Source organism: Marmota marmota, unplaced genomic scaffold (genome assembly GCF_001458135.2).
Source record: "Marmota marmota marmota unplaced genomic scaffold, marMar, whole genome shotgun sequence".
Lineage (NCBI taxonomy): Eukaryota > Metazoa > Chordata > Mammalia > Rodentia > Sciuridae > Marmota > Marmota marmota.
Genome location: NW_026000229.1, coordinates 38,368,990 through 38,394,149, shown reverse-complemented (window position 1 = coordinate 38,394,149; position 25,160 = coordinate 38,368,990). Strand labels below are relative to the sequence as shown.

The following is a 25,160-nucleotide window of genomic DNA, read 5'->3' as shown; positions in this document are numbered from 1 at the left end:
AAATTGGAACAACACAAAATCATTATAATAGCCTCCTGAAATGTCCATCCGTCCTTTCTCCCTATCTGTTCCTCAGATGTGAGCGGTTTTTCTTCCATCTTACACATCTCCAGGGACAGGCAACTTAAAACAAAAGTGAAACAAAATAACAAAAGAAGAATCTTAAAATGGCTACCCATCCTCTTGCCCTGCCCTCAGGGGCGAGCAGTTCACTTACCCTCAGTCGCTCCCCGTGCGGCCCACCAAATGCCGCAGTCTGGCTGGGCACAATCAGAAGCCACTTGTCAAAAGAAACTAACTTTATTTTTAGAACCACACACACCAAACAAAACAGCCTCTCAGGAAAAATCCTCAGAGCCTCAACTGCCACCACCGGCTTTCCACAAGCCTCTCTCTCCCACACAAGCTTCTCTCCACCTCCCACAATCCTCCTGCTCTTGAGGCCGATTGGCTGGGTCACGTGGGCAGAGCCAAAAAAGTCCCCCAATGAGCAGCTCCGTGGTCTGAAAGGGCAGGGAAACAGCCCAATGAGCATCACCGCAGAGGAGCCAATCAGCTAGATGTTGCTGGGGCCGAGGAGCCAATCAGCTAGATGTTGCTGGGGCCGCTGTGAGCCAATCATCAGCCGGCAGCTGGAAGTTTGCTGGCAGCTGGAAGTTTGCTGGGGCCCCTTGGGCTGTGGCTCTCAACACCTGTACTAGTCATTAATTAAGTTTTGATTGGTAAACTTAATAACCACAGGCAAGCAACATGCAGAATCAACAGGACAAAAACAGGAAGGAAGTTTTTACTGTACAACAAATCCAGCAAGGCATCTGGCTCTGAAAAAGAAGGGACAGAACAGATTTAGGAGAGGCATGGGGAACCATCAATTATACCTGTAATATTTTTATAAATATGAAAAAAATATTAAAATATTTGAAACAAATATTATAAAAATCTGTTACTTCTGAGTGGTGGGTTTATGACAATTTCAAAAATTTTTTCTGCATTTTTGAAACCAAGCAAAAGAAAAAAAGTGAGGAAGCCAGAAAAAAATTTAAAAAGTATGTTTCATGCTTTGCTGCTAATTCTTCTATTTTACTCATAGGAAGAAAAAACAAAACATAACAAAAACAAAAACCAAGCCAAAAATTCCAAAATGAATAATAAATCATTGTTAGAAATTGATTTAAAGTGTCAACTTGCCTAGTATTTGTGGCATAGACTGAAAGTTTTTCAGTGTCTTAGATCTGGTGAAGCAAGTTTCCAGTATAGGGCAAAAAGAACTGTTTCCCAGAATCAAGTGTGGCCACCAATCAAAATATTGTTTGAGTAAGTATGAAGACTTTTTTAATAAATTGCTTGGAATGCAACAGCAAAAGAAAACAACACATTTCCTAAGCAGGAGCATTTGAGTTTCCAGTACACTGCTGTCAAAAGAAATCTTTGTATGTGTTTGAGGGAGGGGTGTTTTTTTTATTTTTCATGGTACAGTAATAACTGGGAGGATTAAAGGTTACACTTGGCTTACAGAATTTTGGCCATACCTTATCATGTGAAAAGAGAGTCTTTATTTATCATTCCTTTTGTCAGTAATCCTTTATAATGCCCTAGCTTCATGATGAAATTTTAGTAGATTCAAACTTACACAAATCAAAGTTGTATAATTAAGTTCTATAATTACCGATTAATCTAGGCTTAGGAACAGGAGTCCTAGAAGCAGCTATACAACAGGTATAGCACTTATTCAAGTGTAAAGGCTAAAAGATCTAAGGCTAAAGATTGGGTTTAAAACTTTTTTAGATTAAAAAAAAAAAAAAACTCAGGTTTGCCCCCTCCTTCCAATTCTCAGGATTGCCTTACCCCTCACTTGCAAAATGAATTTACCTCACTCAAATTGTGGGCTCTGCATTGGACCTAGGGGGTACATTTTCAGATACCCAGAAACTGTGAGATTAAAAGGAAAGATTTATAAATTTAATGTTTTATGAGTGTAAAATAATAGGGAAACAAATTTACTTACTCATTCATCAGTAAAATTTATTGAAGTTCCAAAATCAAAAGCAGGTATTTAGATACAAAAGGTTATTTTTCCATATTTTTATTGGTGAATTATAGTTGTACACAATGCAGGGATTTGTTACATATTAATACGTGCACATGATATAACAATATAATTTGGTCAATATCATTCCCCAGTATTTTCCCCTTCCCTCTTCTCCTCCCTCCCCTTAGTCCCTTTCCTCTAGTCTACTGATCTTCCTTTGATTTTCATGAAATCCTCCCACCATCTTTCTTTTCATTTCTCCTTAGCTCTAGCTTCCACATATGAAAGAACATATGACCCTTGACTTTCTGAGTTTGGTTTATTTTGCTTAACATCATGTTCTCAAGTTTCATCCATTTTCCTACAAATTATATAATTCCCTTCTTCTTTATGACTGAATAAAACTCCATTGTATATAAATGCCACATTTTCTATATCCATTCATCTGTTGATAGGCGCCTTGGCTGGTCCCATAGTTTGACTATTATGAATTGTGCTGCTGTGAACATGAGTATGCACATATGCACATATAACTTAAGTATGATGACTTTAATTCTCTAAGAAAATACAAAGGAACAGTACAGCTGGTCATATGGTAATTCCATTCCTAGTCTTTTGAGAAGCCTCCATAGTGATTTTCATAGTGATTGTGCTATTTCACAATTCCACCAACAGTGTAAAAATGTTCCTTTTATTCCCCATACTCTCCAGCATTTATTATTGTTTGTATTATAACTGGAGTGAGATGAAATCTCAGTGTAGTTTTTATTTGTATTTCCCTAATTGCTAACCATGTTGAACATTTTTTCATATATTTGTTAGCCATTTGTATTTCTTATTTTGAGAAGTGTCTGGTTACTTAATTTGCCCATTTATTAATTAGGTTATTTGGGTGTAAAGTTTTTAAGTTCTTTCTATATTCTGGATAGCTAGCAAAAATTTTCTCCCATTTTGTAGATAGACTCTCTCTTCACATTCTTAATTGTTTCCTTTGTTATACAGAAACTTTTTAATTTGATGTCATCCTATTTATTAACTCTTGGCATTATGTCCTAAACTTTAGGGGTCCTATTGAGAAAGTCATTGCCTGTGCTTATATATGTTGGTGTGTTGGCCCTGCATTTTCTTCTAGGAGTCACATAGTTTTTAGTATAATTTCTATGTCTTTGACCCATATTGAGTTAACTTTTTTTTATGGTAAAACAAATGGATTTGAATGTTCTTCCCAAAACTCTCACTGTCTTCCAGGTACTCTCAAAAGTACACTTCTTCATATCCAAACTCAAATTTGAATAGCACAAATATACCAATATCCACCTTGAATTTGTATTTCATAAATATTCCAATATTTTGTATTCAGATAATTCTCTCACAATTTTTAATATGCCTTTATTAACCCAATTTATTTCAGCATTAATGTTTGGTTTTTAAAAACTAATATTCATTTGAATCATATAAAATTGCAGTATTTATAGGTCAAACTGATCAAATATTCAAAATAGATCTAAATATTCTTTTTTTTTTTTTAAAGAGAGAGAGAGAGAGAGAGAGAATTTTTTTAATATTTATTTTTTAGTTATCGGTGGACACAACATCTTTGTTTGTATGTGGTGCTGGGGATCGAACCCGGGCCGCACGCATGCCAGGCGAGCGCGCTACCGCTTTAGCCACATCCCCAGCCCGATCTAAATATTCTTAATGTTTCTTAGCTAAATTCCCAAAACTACTAATTTTATTTAATCTTCCAAGGCATCCTTACTCTGATCAGATCTCACCATGACCCTTTCTAGCAATCTAAATTTTGGTTAAATATCTTCTGGAATCAAGTCTAACAATAATCCCACTTTCTGCTTGTAATACATTTTGCTTATTCTTCTGATTGTGATTCTGATTGTGGCAACTTCTGATTGTGGCAACACAGTAGACTAAATTTTATAAACTTAGAATACTGTTACAAAGAAGTAAAATAGGCTGGGTCAAACAGAAGAAATCTTGGGCTGGGGATATAGGTCAGTGGGTAGAGTGCTTGCCTTGCATGCACAAGGCCCCAGGTTCTATCCCCAGCACCAAAAAAAAAAAAACAAACAGAAGACATCTTTAAATTCATAGCTGAGCTTAACAGATATAAAAGGTAATTCCTCACTGCATGAAATAAAAAGAGAAATAAATGCTTGTATTGGGGTCTGATTTTTCAGCCCTGAAAGTGGGCCCTCACAGTTAACTTCAAGTTTCAACAACCATATAGGGACTGAATACTAGACCCTGAATACTAGATGCAGAATTGGAGTAGAAATCCTTGCATACATCCAGAATATTCAAAGGGTGACTATCTCAATGAAAAAGAGGTTAAAAATTGTGCTTTGCCTCAGGGAAGACAAGAAATGTGTCTTTTCCCATGACTGAGGTCTTCGGCTGACAATTACCCTGACACACCTAGCAAGAGCAAATGTCAAACTATTCTGAAGGCCATTTCTATGGCCAAAATCTCAGAGAATGCTTCAGAAAAAGATGACCTTACAATAAAAAACTCAGAAAACACACAAAAATGATCCACCATATGTGAGAGTTGGTGGATGCAATAAGTGTCCCAAGGTAACAATTTAAAATGGTATTTTTAAAATTATAAAAGAGACTGCTTTAAAATGTACCTAGGATTTAATTTATCAGTAAGACTGAGCACCACTGAAGAGTTATATTACCAGTACCTCCAAATAAGAGACATACTATGCCATGCAGTGACATGTGAATTTACGACACAGAGAGAATATGGTGCATAGAGTAGGGGGAGACTGGGACAAAGCCTTCATTACCATAGAGGCAGGGGGCAACTACATGGCCATGTTCCCAACTGTGTAGGAAGCAAAACACAAAGTTTGGGGCAATGTGGCTGGAAGATATGGAATATGGTTTTCACATAGCCACGAAAGTTGGTGCACACAGATATAAACCATTTGGGGCACTGGTTTAGCCCTGTGATTAAAGGAGGCCAAATCATCAATTAGAAAATCTATGAAAGTTGGTTAGAACAGAGATAAAAGAGGGAATTAAAACCATAAAGAACTAGATACTGGTATCAATCTGATACCCTCCTGCTCCTATATAGGTGTATCTGAAACCCTCAACTTTTCTAACTGGCTTACATGCCATAGGTTTGCCCATACAATGTGACTGGAGGTTTCTAAAAGATCCATGCTACCTGCTACTATTTTGTTATCAAATATATGAAATGCTGTTAAAGTTATTCATTCTTTCTGCTTATAGATAGTGAACTTCTTTATTTAAAAAGTGACTTTAAAAGTCAATACATTAACAACTGCTAATGTCAAAATTTAAAATGGTTTCTTTATGTAGCATGTCACAATGACATGGAAGAGAAGATATTCAGACACTGGAAGAGAGGATATTCATACATATAAACAGCACAGAATAACATCACTTGGCATCCAAAAGGCTAAAAAGAAAATAAGAAGTACCTAAGAAGTGGAATAAAAACTCTGAAAATGAGAGTTGATTTTTCTGAAGACAATGCTTTATTGCTTTTTCGTGATGCCTAGAGTAAAACCTTTCAAATTTTGCCTACAGTCACTCCTACCTTCCTTGCAAAAACTCCTCTAAGTTTTTATGCTATATGTCTACTAACAATTTTCTAGCCAGCTAGCATGGAAGATCCTTGACAATAAAGAAGATTTCCCAACAGCTTCGAGTCACTAGTCAACTTAAATGGCTTATTCAGAAAAATGGTATGTGGGGAAAGCTTCGAGTCACTAGTCAACTTAAATGGCTTATTCAGAAAAATGGTATGTGGGGAAAGTCTTTGGCAAATTATGGAAAAAATACTTTCAGAGATTTTGACACCCCAGCAGAAAATACAGCCATGTCTGTTTCTTCCTATTTTGAGACAAATTTCCTCCCATTTTACAAAACCGAATAATAAAGTAAAAGCATACTTTATTCGCAGTAGGAATATTTGGAGATTATACTTTGGGGCCAAAAAAAGTGGCTAAACTGAAAAATCCAGACAGTAAATTAGTTACTTTTGCCTACCAATATCTACTACTATAGATATAATAGCTACTTTTGTCTACCAATGTCTACAACTATACTTTAGCTATCAACATAAAGGGATATTTTAACACCATATAAATACTGTTCTGATGGGGTTCTTGCAAAGGTTAAAACTTCTAATCCTAAAGAAAAGAATGTCTGTATTTCAGTAGTATAGAACCATAGATTAAGTAAGGTCTAGAACAAAATAGGACCAGTAAAGAAAAATAAGACAATTGGCCACGTTTTAAATACATATGTCCTTCTATTCCAATGAGCTCAATGTCACTAGAACATTTGTAAAAGTGGAATCATTTTAAATATTTCTGGAGTTAGCTAAGTTGTTAGTAGACATATAGCAAAAATTTATATGACAGTGGTTCCTGTTAAAAACATTAATGTAGCAAGCAGAGTTATGATATAGCCAGAAAATTTATCAATATCCCATCAGTTACAAAAGACTGAACCCTGACACAGACAAAGTATACTAACACACATTAAATGAACCTTATTGCTCATTTAAGTTGAAGAATTGAAAAACACAGAGGAAGTTATTATCTAATTCTACTTCAAATAAATCTCTATTAATATGTTATAAAATAAGTCATTAGTCTCCTCCATGACTCTGGGAAATTCTGTTTCTAGATCATGTTTTTAAAGAACATAAATTACCATGTGGGAAAATAGATTTATTTATTCCTTGTCAAAGATTTATAATAATCCTTCAATAGGATGATGACATCAGAAATTTTCACAAGATCCAATAGAGCATCAAAACAATTGACAGGGAAAAAAATGTCTTTTCAACAAATGATGCTGGGACAACTGGATGTCCACATGCAAAGGAATGAATTTGGATTCCTTGTTCATACATATGCAAAAATAAATACACATGGATCAAAGACCTAAACTAAATGAATCAAATAAATGATCTATAAATCTCTTACAAAAAATTTAAGAGGCTGGGGATATAGCTCAGTTGGTAGATTGCTTGCCTTGTGTGCATAAGGCCCTGGGTTCAATCCCCAGCAACACAAAAAAATTTAAGAGTACATCTTGATAACCTTAGATCGGGTAATGATTTCTTAGATATGACATCAAGAGCACAAACAACAACAAAATTAGATAACTTCAGCTCAATAAAATCCTTGTTTCAAAAGACAGAACAAGAAAATGAAAAAGATAACCCATAAAGTGGGAGAAATAAATTGCAAATCATATATATAATAAGGTCTAGTATCCCGAATATTTAAGGAACTCCAACAATCAACAATAAAGACAAATAACTCTGTGTAATCATTTAACTATCTATATTTTTGTGGTACTAGGAATCAAACCCAGGGTCTCATTCATGCTAGGTAAGTATCATTGAGCTAAATCTCTAGTCCTTTTTGCTTGTGTTTTGTCTTGTTTTATTTTGAGACAGGGTCTCACTAAGTTCCTCAAGCTAGTCTGAACCTTGCAATCCTCCTGCCTCAGCCTCCAACATACTTGGGGTTACAGTTGTGTGCCACCACACCAGGTATAAATGCCCCAATTTAAAATGGGCAAAAGATCTGAATAGATATCACATCAAAGAAGATACACAAATGAATAATAAGCACATGAAAATATACTGAATAACATTAGTCATTAGGGAAATATAAATCAAAACCATAATGAGATACCATTTCACTTCCACTATAATGGCTATACTCAAAAAGAAAAATAATAACAAATATTGACAAGATTGTGAAGAAATCAGGAACATCATGTACTGCCAATGGAAATATAAAATCACGCCACCACTTTGGAAAACAGTCTGGCAATTCCTAAAAAGGATAAACATAGAGTCACCATATTACCCAAAAATTCTACTCCAAGGTATATATACCCAAAACTGAAAACATGTCTACATCAAAACATACATGTGAATATTCATAGCAGTATTATTCATAACAGCCAAAAAGTGAAAATAACTCAAATGTCATCATGATGGATGGATACACAAAATGTAGTATATCTATACAATGAAGTATTATTTGGCCATAAAAAAGGAATGAAGTTCTGCTAGATACATGCTACAACATGACTGCAAACAAAAAATACGACAAGTGAAAAAGGCCAGTCACAAAGACCAAATAATGTTTGACCCTAGCCATTTCCATATGAAATATCTAGAACAGGTAAATCTATGGAGTCAGAAAGTAGATTAGTGGTTGCTTCTGGTACAAGGTATTGAGAGAAATGAGGGAACAACTGCTAATGGGTATATGGTTTATTCATGGGATGATAAAAAATGTTCTGGATTTCAATAATGGTGATGGTTTCAGAACTCTGTGAATATACTAAAAACCACTGAGTAGTAAGTATCCTTTGTGTGAATTCTGTAGTGTACAAATTTTATCAATAAAGCTGTATTTTTTTAAGTTTTTCAAACAGTAGCTAAACTATGGAACCAACCTAGGTGATCTCCAACAGAATGAATGGATTAAAAAAAAGTCATATATATACACACAATGGAATATTACTCAGCCTTAAAAAAGAATAAAATTATGGCACTTTCTGATAAAAGGATGGAGCTGGAAAATATCATGCTAAGCAAAATAAGCCAATCCCAAAAAACCAAAGGCCAAATTTTTCTCTGATATGAGGATGCTAATTCACAATGGTGGGGAGTGGGTAGGGAAAAATATAGTCAGTTTAGGTAGAGGGGAGTGAAGGGAGGGGAGGGGGGTATAGGAATAGAAAGGATAGTAGACTGAATCAGACATTATTACCCTATGTACATATATAACTATATGACCAGTGGGATTCTACATCATGTATAAGCAGAAGAATGAGAAATTATACTCCATTATATATGATGTATCAATTTGCATTCCACTGTCATGTATAACTAATTAAAACAAATCTTAAAAATTAAAATTTTTTTAAGTTTTTAAAAAATTTAAATTCCAAGAATTGGAAAGTTAAAAGATACGCATACAAAGGCCAAGAAAGGAGAAGCATATGGTTAGCAACCAGAATTTCATTCAGATGGAGGTCAGATTGATTTTCTCTGCCTATTTTATAAGAATGGGTTGGGAATACATCCATCATATGGAAATAAAAAACAAAGTGAGGAAATAATATTAGGTTCACCTACCCAGACTATCACCCTACTATTTCCTGACTCCTTAATTTAGGATCCTTTATTCTTGATATTGTCTAGTAGGTTTGTAGGTATGCCAAAAGAAATAGCAGGTAGAAGTAAGGCTTTGGTATTGCAATACTATTGGCTATAATTATGGCTAACTAAAAAAATCATTCTTTGTAATTATGAATTACAAGTACAAACTAATATTAACACATTTTCTATTAAGCATTTAAGTGAGGAATTCCAACAATTATTCAGCCAGTATGTGGTTAATTTCAATTAGTATCAAAGGTACATTTCTCTATCAATCAAGTATCATGATCATTGCTGGTGCCTCATGATTTGCTGGAAGACTATGAGTAAACATAAGCAAAAATGGTGTTTATTTACTCAGCCATAAAAAAAGGATGAAATTATGGCACTTACTGGTAAATGGATGGAACTGGAGACTATCATGCTAAATGAAATAAGCCAATTCCCCAAAACTAAAGGCCAAATGTTCTCTCGGATATGTGGATGCTGACATGCTGACACACAATAAGCCCGGGAGAGAGGAAGAATAGAATTTGTTGTATTAGACAAAAGGGAATGAAGGGAAGAGGGGATTAGGAATAGGAAAGACAGTAGAATGAATCAGACATAACTTTCCTATGTACATATATGAATACATAACCAGTGTAATTGAACATCATGTTCAACCATAGGAATGGGGTCCTAATTAGAATAAGTTATACATGTATAATAATGTATGTATAACAATTCAAAATACACTCTCCTGTCATGTGTATCTAAAAAGAACAAATAAAAAATAAACAACACCAAGATAAAAACATTACTCTTACAAAATTAAATTCTGTATCACAAGCTCTGAGTCAAATTTCAGGAAAAATGTTATTATTGTTATTAATAAAATCAATATCAATAAAATGTTATTAATAAAATTTATTCTTCATTTAAAAATGGTCCATATCATCTATTGAACAGATTCAGCAATTCAGTCCCCTATCTTTCCTTTTGTTTGTTTACTTTTTAACTGTGCTGGGGACTAAACCCAAGGGCTCTCACATGCTAAAAAAGTGCTCTACCATTGAGTTATATCCCCAGCACCCCCATCTTCCCTCTGAAATGAATACTTTAATAACTACCACATGTTATCAAGCCCCAAATAAATTAGACATTACTTGGAATCATTTATTTCATGCTGGCTCACTATATACCTCTAAGTGTATTAGTGTGCTCAGGATGCTATGACAAAATATCATAATAGAAATGGCTTAAACAACATTTATTTCTAACAGTTCTGGAAGCTACGAAGTACCAGATCAGATACCAGCAGGAACAAGTTGTGGAGAGGACTCTCTTCATCACTTATAGGCAGCAGTCTTCTTGCTATGTCCTCTCAGGTTAGGAAGATAAACAAGCAAGCTCTCTGCAACCAGTTCCATCATGAGGACACCACCCTCATGACTTTATCTAAACTTGATTAAGTACCAAAGGCCTCACCTTTCTTTTTTAAATATTTTTTTAGTTGTGTATGGACTCAATGCCTTTGTTTTTATGTGGTGCTGGGATCGAACCCAGTGCCTCACACTTTTGAGGCAAGAACTCCACCACTGAGCCACAATCCCACTCCCGGCCTCACCTCTTAATACCATCTGTTGCACTGGGTTTAGAGCTTCAACATATGAATCTGGGGTTTGCAAATATTTAGTCTACAATAGTAGGGAAAGTGGATACAGCTTAAAAACAAGAACCACATATATGATGTTTGGCAGGAGGAGGGAAAGCTGATTTCTCTATTTTAAAATCAATTTTGGTGCAGTATACAGAAATGCTGGCTGTTGTCCACAGGGATAATTTTCTTTAATTAACAGAAAATTCATTTATTTAAAAATATATCCTATGCCTACAATGAGACAGGCACAGATGACAAGTAATCTGTGAAGGAGTAGGTTAGAGGTAATAAGCTAGGTCATAACTGCTGACTTTTTTAAAGTCAAAGTACCAAAAAGGAGCCCACTCTCACTTGAACTGAGAATCCATGTAGAGTGAGGGGAAAAAAAGGTCAACCCTATGGAGTTCAATCCATAGTATTTAATAGAAATGGTGACTCCAAATCTTGTTGAGTTTTTGATTTCACACTGTTGATGACTAAAAATAGTGTGTGCCATCTATTTGCCAAAAGAGAATCTAAATTAACTCTCTTTCAAGATCCTCTTCATATCTGAAGATATCCCATAACTTTTCATAAAGAAGTCTGAGGAACATTAGTTTACACAAACCCCCAAAAGGTATATTATTTGAATAATAACATATATAACTCTTGAGTTCATTTTCAACACAGCAAATAATGTTCCCAATGGTTGGAATATTACAGTTATTCCCATTTGTTAGGGATTTTTCCTATTACAGGGCACTAAAACAGTTTCCAAAAAGAGCTGCAAGACATAAATAGTACAAAAGAATTATTTTCACATAATAATGGGCTTATAAAAAGCCTAATAAAAAGAAATCTATTTAGAGAATATGGGAAGTATGTTTGAATTTGTTTAACAGAAAAAAATTCAGGAGAGACTCATTGGCTTATGTTTGGGGACAGAAGAAATAGGTAGACTAAATCAGTTATTTATTCTAGATATTATTCCATCCTCCCACAGTTTTACCTTTCTCCATTCCTAATCTATTATTCTTCTCTATTTCGGGGCTTTCAAACTAAGCTTCCCAAGTTTATTTGCCCTGCAGCTGACTGCACATGGCTTAGGAAGTAAGCTCTAAGCCTCAAATGGCATTACCAGGAGAATATGAAAGTACACAGATATATTTGAAGGGATCAGCTCTTCAGAGAACAATGAATCAAAAATACCAGTAAATTACAAATACACAGGGAAATATTACAATTCAGTTAAGCTTTCAAGAAAATCAAAAATACTATCTATATTTATACTTTCTGAAAATAGAAAGGAGCAAATGGAATTCTTCTTAGGCGGACCCAAGTAATGTGAAAGGGGGAAAATATGTCTTCCTAGGTCAAGGGAGGCATATCAAGAGAAAATTAAGTCTCCTCTTTTAAGAGATCCATGAAAGAAGTTTTTGCATGTCACTCAGAAGTGCTATGTGGAAAAGAGCTGAAATAAGATCATATTTACCTAAGAATTCCTGAATCCAATGCAAGCTAAAAAATGGAAAGGACATGGGAAGCAGAAGTAACTTATTAAATGTCCATTATTTGCTGTCTTTTACACACATGCTCTGTCTTCTATTTCAATAGTACTCAAATTTTTTTTAGTTGAATCATTAAAAAACGTCTCCCAACACCATCTTTTTTCTAAGTTACCAATGAGGAAAATTAACACACACACACACACACACACACACGGCCATACATTTTATTTCTGCAGAGAAAACCTGCAAAAATAAAATTTATAGCCCTTTCTCCAGCCTCCCCAGTAATCTACACTGTAAGTGTGACAATATTGAAATTTAACTCCATGTATCATGCCTAGTATCTATTAGAGGATTAGTAAGTGTTTGATAAAGTCTTTGGAACACAGGCTTTTGTTAATGTGAACATCACTCATAAAAACATCTTAAAACACACATATCGATCTACATATAGTCACAGAAATGTCTAACAATGCACTCATGAAAAAAGGGGAAAACCAATATTACAAAAGAATGGACTGTAATGGAATGATGACAACTAGAAAAAATATGAAGGAAAATACCAAACACTTAAAATTCTTCCAAATATGGTCTTTTTTATGTCAGTTATCTTAGTTTCCATGAAAATCCACAAGTTCTGGGAAAAGAAACCTATCCTTACTTTGAAACTTTAACACTACTCTTGCACACATCAGATATAATCATAAACAATCTCTTCTCACCCTTCCAAATGCCACATCAGAGAATTTACACATATTTACAAATAGTGTGCATTGTTGGGCAAACCTCAACTGAAATGAATATTAATTATATTATTCATCATTTAAAGAGTAGCTCTAAAGAGTAGTCTCATTTAAGACTAGTGAGAAGTACAGGTAATTCTTACTAGTGGACATAAGTTTTTACTAGCCCCTCACTTCAGTTGATCTTTTCTTCCCTGAACAAGGAAAGAAATCTGTTGCAGTTGGTTTGGGGTTTTTTGTTTTGGTTTGGTTAGGGTTAGGGTTAGGGTTATCTTTGTTTTGTACCTCGAACAAAATATAAGTAGAGAAATAAGGTGGGTTTTGTTTTACTTGAGAATTTTCAAAATAGCTGAAGGCAACATAAAGTTTAACTTCACAGGGTTGCTTACCAGAAGGTCGGTGCTCTGAAGAGGCAAGCCATAAAATATGCAAAAATAATATTTTATATAGGGAATAGTAGTAGCGTGAAATACATTTTTAAAAGAGAGTAACATTCCTTCATCAGCAACAAAATCCCACAGAATCTTAGTTCTTATTTGTAAACAAGTGTTGGAGCCACCGCTGCTCCCTGGCACCCAGGAGGTAAAGTATGATGTGCGCAGCCCTTTGCCCACCCCGAAGCATTCTGCAAGGAGGATGACCTCTGCCCAGACCAGGCACCAACCTCAGCCAAGAGAAAGACCTATCGGAACTGTTCTGCTTCCAGCTTAAGGGTTGGGGTCGACCACTCCTGCTTAACTTCACTGCAGTAACTACAGGATTCTTAGACCTCCTTCAACTATCGCACTTGACCAGGCACTTGCAACCCACGCGGCTCTGGTTACGGCGGATCGGAGCTCCCAGAGCCTGCGCCCTCGGGGAAGCCCTGCCGGAGGCGGCCCCGCAGGTGGCTTACCGAGCAGCGAGCCTATGAAGATGACGATCTGCACAGTGGTGGTGAACTGGCGGTACAGCTGCGCCTCACCGAACTCCCCGAGCGCGCTGCGGTTCGCGCTCGCCGCCTCGGCGCCCGACGTATTGCGCGGCTCGCTGGCGTTCCGGGAGATCCAGCTCGCGTTATGCCCCATGGCGAGGCTGGGGCTCCGGTTCCGCTCGCCGCCAGCCTGCCTCGGAGCCCAGTGTGGGTGTCTGACGGAGTCCTGGAGGGCCGGGGCAGCCGGCGGGTCCCCTCACGTCTCCACATAGTCAACCCCGCCACCAGGGAGGCGGGGTGGGAGAGAGGCGAGGCCGCGCCCCTTGTCTGTTCCCTCCTGGGTCCCTGTCAGCAGCCACATGAAGGCTGCAGGGTCAGAGCCCGCCAAACGTCGTCTGTCCCTCCTCCGGGGGGATCAGCGCGCCCAAGCCCACTCAGCAGAGATGAAAACAGAGAAGGGGGCATTTGATGCTCAAGAAGGGTGCTCTCCAATCCTGCCGCCCCCTTCAACCTCTGCCCCCTCCACCCTCTGAGAGCCAGGGTATCCCACTCTAGTCCCCTTGGACTGACGGGCTCTGCCTCCCTCCTCAGAGGGAAAAGAACATTTGGCTAAAGCAGTTTTTCAATCCTGCTGGCTTCGAGGCTGGATGACGATGTGAAACCCACGAAATGGCCAAGTCGTGTGGTCGGAGCTGACCCCGTCGGCTCAGAACCCCAACACCCGGTGGGCGCCCAGGCCTATTCGGAATGCCCTGAGTCTCCTAAACAGCCTGACCCTGCGCGGCTGGCTGGCTGGCTGCCAGGATGTTCCCGGCAGTCTCCTCCGATCCAGACCCTTGCTGGGGTCTCAGACCTCCCGCCTAGGGACCCCGTTCCGTAATCCCTCTATGCCTCTGCACTGCCGGACACCCCCTTTCCCGGCCCCACTCGGGCCCGACGCCGCTGGGACAGAGCTTAGCGACACCGAAGGAAAGCGGATGGACGCCCCTTGAGGGGCAGTGGCACCGCCCCCTCGGCCGCCCGGCTACCGGCGCGTGCCTGGGGTAACCCCGGGCGCGCGGCCGGCGGGGACAGTCACGTGACGCTCTGCTCCGCCCCTCACGCTGCCGAGGGAGGTGTCGCCATCTTGGCCCCGCGGAGCGTGACTTCCTTGCGGGAAGTGTAGGAGCCGCGGGATTTGGTGTGTGGCGGCTGGGACACGCTCCCTACTCCTCCCCGACCTCTCTTCATTTATTGCTACCGTTACTATCCTGGAGCTTGTCAGCTTGGGCTGCCTGCACGTCTCTGCCACCTTTGCAGGGAGCCCAGTCTCCTGACTTCTCTGTCAGTCCTTAAGTGTAGCTGAAGTATTTAAGAAATATGGAACATAGGAACCCAGTGCGTGGTTTCCTAGATTCTTTTATTGGATCTCTTTTCTAAAACATAGCAAAGTATAATGCAAGCGTAGTGGATTCTGGCAATGAAGAGTTGGGAGGAAGCACCTTCCTGTGGGCTGATGCTAAGGCTGGGAAATTGGGATAAACAAATGAATTAAGAATGTAAAAGAGAAACCAAATAGGAGAATGGATCTAGAAGAAAGAAAAGGAGAAAGGCGACAAGAAAAGAAAGATTTTGCATAGTTTGACTTCATGGCAACTGGTTTCTTTTGTACAGCATGAAGTACATGGTAGAAGGCTTTGACATAGTGAATGACAAGATCAGCTCCAAGAACAATAACCCTTAAGCAGTGATTTAAATTAGTTATTTTTTGGTTGCCCCAAGGATGATCCTGCTATAGTTAGACTATTTTACTCTCACTGGTCACCCTTCTTATTTATTGATCTTTAGAGGGCAGAAATCTATGTTAGATACATCTTTGGATTTTCACAATACCTGCACATGGTAATTCTTCATGTAAACAGTTACATTAAACTTTACAGAGACCAAAAAGAAGAGGGAAATTAATAATTACATTAATTATACTCCACCAAAAAAATTGCTATTTCCAGTAGTTAAAATTAGTTCTGTGAGGCTAAACATGTTTTTCAAATGAAACCCCTTATACTGTAATCATAAAGCACAAATTATAATAGTAATTCATCAACATTCAGCACACTCCTTAAGGAAAGGCTGGAGAAGACTGTGTGCAAATAGAGTTGTTTGGTAATAGTCTAAAAACACCTACCTTCACCCTCTGGCACCTACTCAAAACAATTGGAATATAGGTATGGGAAAACAAAAAAATGAAGAAAGCAAAAAACTATATTTTCATTTTGAAAAGACACCTCTAAATTCTTTACAGTCCCTATTTTGGTGTTAGGATATAGAGTTAGTGGTATCAACAACCTAATGAACTGAGCTCACCATAATTCTCAGATGTGAGGAAGGTTTGCCTCAGGAACAAATAGAGCCAAGGACAATGTGTCTTGATTCTTACAGCTATGTCGTCTATGAACTTTTCACTCATTACAATCATGAGTCAAGAGAAGTTAAGATTGACATGTAATGTTAGAGGTTGGATATGATTTAAAGACATGTTAATTGTCTATAGTAGTATCATTTATATAGTTATAAGTATTATTTATATGTGTCTGGTCATTTACTACTGCATAACAAACCATGACAAATTCAGCAGCTTGAACAACTCCACATGCTATCAACTAGGGTAATTCAAAATCACTGGCTGAATCTGAAATCTAAAAGCTGTTCACTCACAGGCTGGAAGTAGATGTCGCCTGATATCTGGGAACTTAGCTGGAGCTGTCAGCTAAAATATCTACATGTGGCCTCTCCATGTATCTGCTTGGCTTTCCCACAGCCTGACAACTATATTCCACAATATAGCATCCCAAGAAAGACAGTCCTAAGAGAATAAGGTGGAAGCCATATTGACTTTTATGACCTAATCTCAGAATTCACATAGCATCACTTCCACTATACTCCATTGTGGGAGATCAACCTCACACATGAAAGAGTCACACTCCCCGGGCGGCTGGATGCTGAGGCGCTCAGTCACAGAAATGTGGCAGAACTTTCCCCACCCTTCTTGGGTTCAAGGGAGGGTGCCTCGTTCTTAGGTGTGTCTTGCTACAGCCCCGTGGGTGAAGCTATGCTCACCTGTTCTTTGTAATATAACCCTTTGCCCTGTTTAGGGTAGAATCTTCCATGGAAGTGCCTTGTGTGTGTCCCCTTCTCTTATTGTGCCCTTGGGTGTGGCCTACCCAGATGTCCGTCAACCTGCTGACAGTGGACATCATGAAGATAGACTCAGCCCCCTGAAACCTGACCCCTTGCCTCATTTGAATAGCTTCTTGTGAATAAAAGGAGTCAGTGCTCTCGCTTTCTCTCTTGCTGTGGACCCTTAAGGTCAGAGGAGCCGTCTCAGCGACCCCAAAGAAAAAGGTATTTGTGTCTCTTGTGTGGTTATTTTGCGCAGCCCAGTTAGCCCAGTTTAACTGGAGTGACTCCTAAGCCTTTCAGTTGCGAGAACAGAAACCCAGCACTCTATTAAAGCAGTCCCAAAATCACTGTTTAAGGGAGAGGGATGTAGACCACAACTCTCAAAGTAAGGAGTATGCTCTTTTGTAAAAAGAGTATGTGGAATGAGAAATGTTACAATCATTTAACAAAATGTTCCATTTTAGATATCTTATTTGGAATTAAAGTTGAACAGGTCAAAAACTACATGCATTAATTACTGTCCATTTCAATTACTTGCAGGTATAATCTTGGAGGCTGCTATACAAAATGCCTTGCAGCTTATAAACAACAACAAAAAAATTTTTTTCATAGTTCTATAAACTGGATATCCAAAATCAAGATACCCACAGATTCAGTGACTGCATTCTGACTCATAATTCATGCCTTCTAGCTGTGTCTTCACATGGTTAGAAAAGTACCCTTTTATAAAGGCACTAATCACATTCATGAGGGTGAGCTCTCACCACATAATCACCTGCTAAAGCAGGGGGGTCTCCTCATAACTTCACACTCGTGATGAGGTTTCAACATAGAACTTATGAGGGGAAGAAACAATATTTAGACGATAGCAGATGTTATGTTGATATGAGCTGGCCAGGAAATAACACTTGGCAGCAATCAAGTACATGGCCAGAGCTAAGGACAGATGATTGGAATTACCAGCCTACACACTTTGTGCTGATAATTTTATCCAAAACCCTCTGAAGCTACAGTAAAGCAAATCATAAACAATGAAGTACAGTTTTGTTTTCTTTTAAGGCAACCTCTGACTCTAGCTCTAGAAAATGCTATCACAAGTCATTTTTCTTTACATTCATCTCCCATAGAATAGTCTAAGATGGCATCCTCCCAACTTAAAACCGCTTTATGTTCCCAAAGTTTTGATGTGATGGCTAATTTTATGTGTTGACTTAACTAGGTTAAGAGATGCCCAAATAACTGATAGAACATTATTTGTGAATGTATCTGTGAGGGTGTTTCTGAGAGATTGACATTTGAATCAGTAGGCTGAGTAAAGAAAATCCAACCTCATCAATGTAGGTAAACATCATCCAATTTGTTGGCAGCCTGAATAAAAAATAAATAAAAAGAACAAAAAAGCAGAGAAAGGAGGAAGGGTGAATTTATTCTCTCTTATTGAACTGGAACATCCATCTTCTTCTGTCTTCAGGCCTTAGTAGTCACTGAATTACACTACCAACTTTCCTTCGTTTCCACCTTGCAGATGGCAGATTGTGGGACTTCTCAGCCTCTGTAATTGCATGAGCCAATTCTCAATATCCTCTTTCATATATATAAATGAAATAAATATTATAAACTATGATATATATATATATATATATATATATATATATATATATATATATATATATATATTTCATTGGTTCTATTTCTCTGGAGANCCCTGTTTAGGGTAGAATCTTCCATGGAAGTGCCTTGTGTGTGTCCCCTTCTCTTATTGTGCCCTTGGGTGTGGCCTACCCAGATGTCCGTCAACCTGCTGACAGTGGACATCATGAAGATAGACTCAGCCCCCTGAAACCCTGATTAATACACCTGTTTCATGATTAATATAGTTGATTAGCACTGAGGATCCATTTTTCCATAGAAATAATAAACATGGTGATAGATTTTTGAGGAAAAGAGGAATCCTAAAGAGGGAGTGAGAGGTTCTGGGGATTAACTACCCCAAGGAAAGTTCTAGTCATTCTCTAGATCTATCTCCCTCTCCAAAGTTCTGCCTTGTTCAGTCTGCACAGCATTTAATGAAGTTACTCTTCTACATGTGTCTGTAGTTCACTCATTTAACGCATGTTAAGGCTCTGTGTTACGAACACAATTAGGGATGCTGTATGTGGAAAACAACAGATTTTTACAGATTTCCCCAATCATCTGTTCTGAAATTAATCATATACCTATTGAAACTTGCTTGTGGATTTTCTTGTAACCACTGGAATATAGGTGTGATGATCAATTTTATGTGTCAAGTTGACTGGGTCATGAGGAACCCATATATTCAGTCAAGCATTATTCCAGGTGTGTCTGTGAGGGTGTTTCTGGATGGGATTGATATGAATGAATAGACTGAATAAAGCAGATTGTCCTCCACTGTGTGAGTGGATCTTGTCCAATCAGTTGAAGACCTGAAGAGAAAAAGAAAATAAAGAGAAAAATATTACTTAGGTAGCATTTCTTTCTGTTGAACTGTCTTTGAGCCGTGCCTGGACTCCAGCTGAAACATTGGCTCTTCTTGGGTCTTGAGCCTGCTGGCTTTGAACTGAAACTCCACCATTGGTGTTTCTGTTCTCAGGCATTTAGACTTGGGTTGGAACTATACCACCCACTCTCCTAAATTTCTATCCTGCTGACTGCAAATCTTGGAACTTGTTAGGCTCCGTGATTGTGTCGGTCAATTCTTCATAATTAATCTCTTTCTATATGTATATTTATCCTGTTTGTTACGTTCTCTTTGGAGAACCCTAATGCAATAAGTAATTTTTTTAAAATAACTCTTTCCTTTTCAACTTTTTCCTTTATTCTTAGGATTGATAGTAATTGCAAAGCCCAACATAGTAAGTGAGGTGGATCCAATGGGTTTTATTTTCCCTTACTTCTTCCCTCCTATCCTTCACATGCCCCTGTGTGGCCTTTTACTAATGACAGAAGAGAAAAGCTGGAGAAATGTAAGTATTTTTGTGTGATAAGCCCAAAAGCAGCATGCTGAGAAAAGTCTTTATGGCACTTGGCTACCCGTCTGGAATAAGCAGTTCTATTTTCAAATGACTATTTCTATGCCTATATGAAAGAATAGATATTGCAGGTTATTATGTAGACATCACAAACATTCAATAATATTTCACTGTCCTCTTCTTGGAGCCACACAGAAGAATGTATTTCTCAGCTGCAAATTGCAGGTGGGCAGGTTCATGTGACTATTATGACTAATGAAATATGAGCGGTTGTGGAGTCGTTTGTGGGCTGAGACAGTGAAACACTATTTGTGATTCTCAAGTCTCTCTTCTTCCCTGCCATTGTGATTGTGGAAGGGGCCTTGTGTTGAAATGGAAGAGCCAAAAGATGGAAGCAGCTTATGTCTCTGAATCACCATATAGGAGGGCACATACCCTGGAGGGCCAACCAAACTCATGAAAAATTTGGTATGAGCAGGAAGTAAATATTTATTATACCAAGCAACCAAGATTTTTACAGTTACACACTATTACAGCATAACCCCACATATCCTGGCAGATATAGTTATAAAAACTGGGGACTAAATATTTAAAAGCACAGTTTATTTTATTTCTGGGAACAGAAGAAGATATTGAGTCAGGACTTTTAAAAATCTCTGTGAATATTGACAGTGGCAATAAGGATCTCTTAAGTCCTTGTGAAATGAAAGTGGTAGCAGATAATAGAAACTCTGGGCATCTTTGAGTTGAAATATTGAGATTTTTACATCCAAAAACATTGGTCTCTGATAAACTTGTATTGTTTAAATGGATTTTTGGAGAGCACTAAAGCTTAATATAGCAGAAAACCTATTTCTCTTTTTCTGGAAACCTAGTTTACACAGGAAAAACTACCAACTTTCTCAAGATTAAAGAGTTCATTATAGTGTGCACAGTGGTTGGGGTATCAGGAGCATAAATCCTGGCCCTGGGTTTGAATGACCACTTCACCATTTCCAGTTGTGTTCAAATAACATTGGATAGTTGTTTTGCCTCTCTAAATCCAGCTTAAAAATGCCTATTTTGCAAAGTTGTTTTGAGGGCAATAAAGAATTTAATTAATGAAAATCCTGACAATGTCTGGCACATTGTACAATAGCAATAAAGGGTAACTATGCAAGATGAATTCCTGTTTATTGATGTTTAAAGAAAAAATGTCCAAGAGGAAAAAAGCATCACCTTCCAACCTTTAAAAAATTATCTGTCCTGGAATGTAGCTCAGTGGTATCAGTGGTAGAGTGCTTGCTCAGCATATACAAAGCTCTGAGTTAAATCCCCAGCACCAAAACATAAAAAATAAAAACATCTGTAGATCTAAAGAAAATATTATATAACAAGCCCTATATTTCAAAAAAATGAAAGAATCACTTATTTTGCAATAAACAAAGGACAGAAGTTTGGAATTTAACCTTTTCACCATTGGGCTAAACATTTATGATTCTTAGTTTGGTATATAGTAATTTACCATCAAAACAATTATCTGTTTAAAATATATCATCTATTTTAGTTAGCTTTTTGCTGCTGTGACCAAAAGACATGAAAAGAACAACTGGAAGAGGAAAGTTTACTTTGGGCTCACAGTTTCAGAGGTCTCAGTTCATTGACTGCCAGCTCCATTCCCTCCAGGCCAGGGTGAGGGAGAATAACATACATGGCGGAAGTGTGTGGATGAGGAAACCCACTCAGGCCATGGCCATCAGAGAGAGAGAGAAAGAGAGAGAGAGAGAGAGACAGACAGACAGACAGACTCTGACTTAATTAACCAGGGACAAAATATATACCCGCAAAACACACCCCAGTGACCTACCTCCTTCAATCATACCCTACCTGCCTTCAGTTACCACTCATCTAGTCCCTATAGGGGATTAATTCACTGATTGGATTAAAGCTCTTATAACCCAACCATTCCATCTATATACTTGTTTGCATTGTCTCACAATGGGGGATACCTATCTAAACCATAACATCGTGTATTCCAAATTACTCCAATATATGGAACAGGAAATCAGTTTTCTATGGATCTGAGTTTCTAATTGTCCTTGTACCTACAGATTTGCTATTAAATTCATCAAGTATTTCAGGGAAGTGGGAAATTGAATGACCTTCCCTTCCCTCCTCAGGAAGCCTCAATAGTCCCACACAGACATATACATATGCACATACATGTGTACAAACACTGTGATCACAAAGCAAATCAGACTTAATTTTTAATAGCAAATGTGCCAAACTAAAATATCCATCCATGAATATTATCACCCTCAAAAGAGTCACCTTGAGAAGCTATTTAGTTGTAAAAGAATATTTTGCTTTCTAAACCCCTTTAGGGGACTCCTCTTTATAGTTCATTTCAGAAGCTAGCATAACACTTCCTATATTCCTGGTCATGACAAATATGCCCTTTGTTAGGTGCAGGACAGGCTGAGTAAGCTGTCTGCAGGGCATGCCAAACAAAGTTAGCTGCAGGATGATCTGCCCTCTCAAACCCTCTGTCTGGTTCTTTATCAACTATTTGTTTCAAGCCCAAATGCCCAAGCCCCCGCTCAAGGCTGAACACTCAACCCCCTGCTCAAGGCCAAACACGTAACCCCCCTGGTGCCAACAAGGCAGCTTGCAGACCCAGAGACCTCATAAAAACTCCCTCCTGCCGGGCCCTTCTCTCTCTTGCTATCTCCCTTGCTTTCTCTGTCTCTCTCTTGCTCTCTCTCTCTCTCTCTCTCTCTCTTTCTCTCTCTCTTCTCTTTCTTTCTTTTCTCCTCTGTTGCACTGCTGCAATAAAGATCTCTTGGTTGCTCTGAGTGTTGTAGTCACTTTCCTTTCATTGGTGCCGAAAACCCGGGAGAGGGTTAAAACCCACTTTTGGGTCCCTCTTCCTTCGGAAGTGCCACTCACCGGATGACCTGAATCCATTTTCTCGATCGCCAGAACTCCATCCACCACCGGCCTTCGATTGGTGAGTTTCCCCTTCCTGGAGTCCTAAACCCAATAGTAGTGTCAGGAGGATTTGACCATTGATTGTCCGGCAAACCTCTTTGCCCACCTGCGGGGAGGAAAATACCCCACCACAGCCTTTAAGGCCACGGTGGCCCTCAGGGACTCCTTCTTAGGGCAGAATAGACTCCTGGGTTCAAAATTATAATTCCCTTCCCTTTCCAGCTGGTAGTTAACCAGCATAGGCTTTGTAGGTCTCCCTCAAAGGACTCTGTAACCTCTGGGAACACACTGAACATCACACCCCACCCAGACCTTCATGGTCTCTGTGGCTCTCCTAAAGCCCTAATCCTCACACCTTCAAGACTCGGCCGCTAGAGAGACCCTTACCCTCCCCTTCCTCTCTCTTCCCCTGTCTCTCTCTTTCCCCTCCTTCCGGCCCTGGGAGTATCTGGTCTCTCCAGGAGGGGTCCCGAAAAGCCTTGGCCAAGGTCTCCCACGGCTCCGGCTCCATCCAGGACGAGAGCTTCGACTGTCAGGATTCGGTGACGACCAATCTCTGCAGCTCGAACCTGCCACTAAGGCACTCCTGATTTTTGGATCTAGCGGGGACGCCCCTTTTGCCAATAAATCAGTTTCCTCCTTCTCTCTTACACTATCTTCGTGTCTCCTTCCCTCTCCCTTATACTACGTTTGCGTCTCCTTCCTTCTCCCCTATACTATGTTTGCGTCCTCTTCCCTCCTCCTTACACTACATTTGCGACATGAGTAATGTGTCCTCTCTGCTGGTCGACTCTCCCCTACAATGCCTCTTGGATAACCTCAAAACCCTCTCCTTGACACCAGACATCAAACCCCCAAAATTGATCAAATATAGCACCCAGGCCTGGCCCACTTATCTCTTAAACAACCAAAGCAGATGGCCCCCTTTTGGGTCCCTGGGTCCCTCCACTCTAAGGGATCTCTACAATTATTGTGAGCATTCGAAAAAATGGGTAGAGATCACTTTCTTCTTGCTCTGATCCAATCCTGCTCTCTGCATCTCTTGCAAACCTCTACAAATTCTTCCAGCTTGCAAACCAACTCTCCCAACCACCGATCCCCCAACTTTCTCCTCCTCCAGATTCATCCACTACTTTAACCCTGCTGATGAACCTCCACCCTATCGCCCGGCTCAAATAGGTCCTCACCCTCAGCCTTCTGCGCCAGCCTCTCCACCGTCTCCCCCCCCCAATAACCTGCTTTCTCCCCTCCAATTACTAGATCAAAAACGTACACCACCACCCTTCCTCAGACTGTTGCCCCCTTGCTGAGGTAGCAGTTACTGAAGGAATCCCTCCACCCACTCACTCCTCTCTTCTACCATCAGCACCCACACTGGGTCCCACCAGGTCCTCTTACCAGCTAACCGAAAGCTCAAACAAGCTGGGGAGAGCCCTCAGACCCCTATCCAAGATCTGGTGAAAATGGCCTTTAAAGTTGCTTTGTCATCACTGAAAACAGGTTACTAAGGATTAAAGTCCCTTATAGGCTTTTTAGGATATTCATTCCCATCTTCCCCTCTGCTCTACCTGTTCTACTGCTCAAGTTTTCCTTGCTAGGGAAAATCCCAAACCCCTTTCCCATTATTCTTTCACATCTCCTTCTTCATTCTTGGATCCACCCTAGCTGCTCTCAACCCCGCCTTCTCATCTACCCCCTCCCTACCAGGCCCTACAACAATATAATTGTGTATAATTCTATACACTTAAACATTGTTTATGTTTTCATGAAATGGTCAACAGATGTGATTAATTGTGTACTGGTAAATAACAAAATATCTCTTATTAAAATGGAATAATTTGCCTAAATTCAGAAATTTACAAGGATTATTTCAAAGTGTGAATAAAGAAAGAGTTAACAGATGGGAAAGAGAAATTAGAAGGTTCTAAGTATGGATTTAATAGAAGGAAAAGGTGTTTCTGGATAAGAGAGTCTATTAAGTAAATAAGAGGGTTTAAGCAAGTGATAAAGAAGGTCTATGTATGTTGGCTAT

At 39.0% G+C, this 25,160-nt stretch overlaps 1 protein-coding gene across 1 annotated transcript in view; it reads right to left on the bottom strand.

Annotated features, from left to right (window-relative positions):
* The window catches only part of Gpr176 (G protein-coupled receptor 176), a 134,483-nt gene extending 119,418 nt beyond the window's left edge, over window positions 1–15,065 (bottom strand). The window contains exon 1 of the mRNA XM_048793762.1: window positions 13,992–15,065. Coding sequence (XP_048649719.1) covers window positions 13,992–14,163 — 172 coding nt within the window. The 5' untranslated portion in view covers window positions 14,164–15,065. The remainder of the gene's footprint in view (window positions 1–13,991) is intronic.
* Between the last annotated feature and the right edge of the window lie 10,095 nt (window positions 15,066–25,160).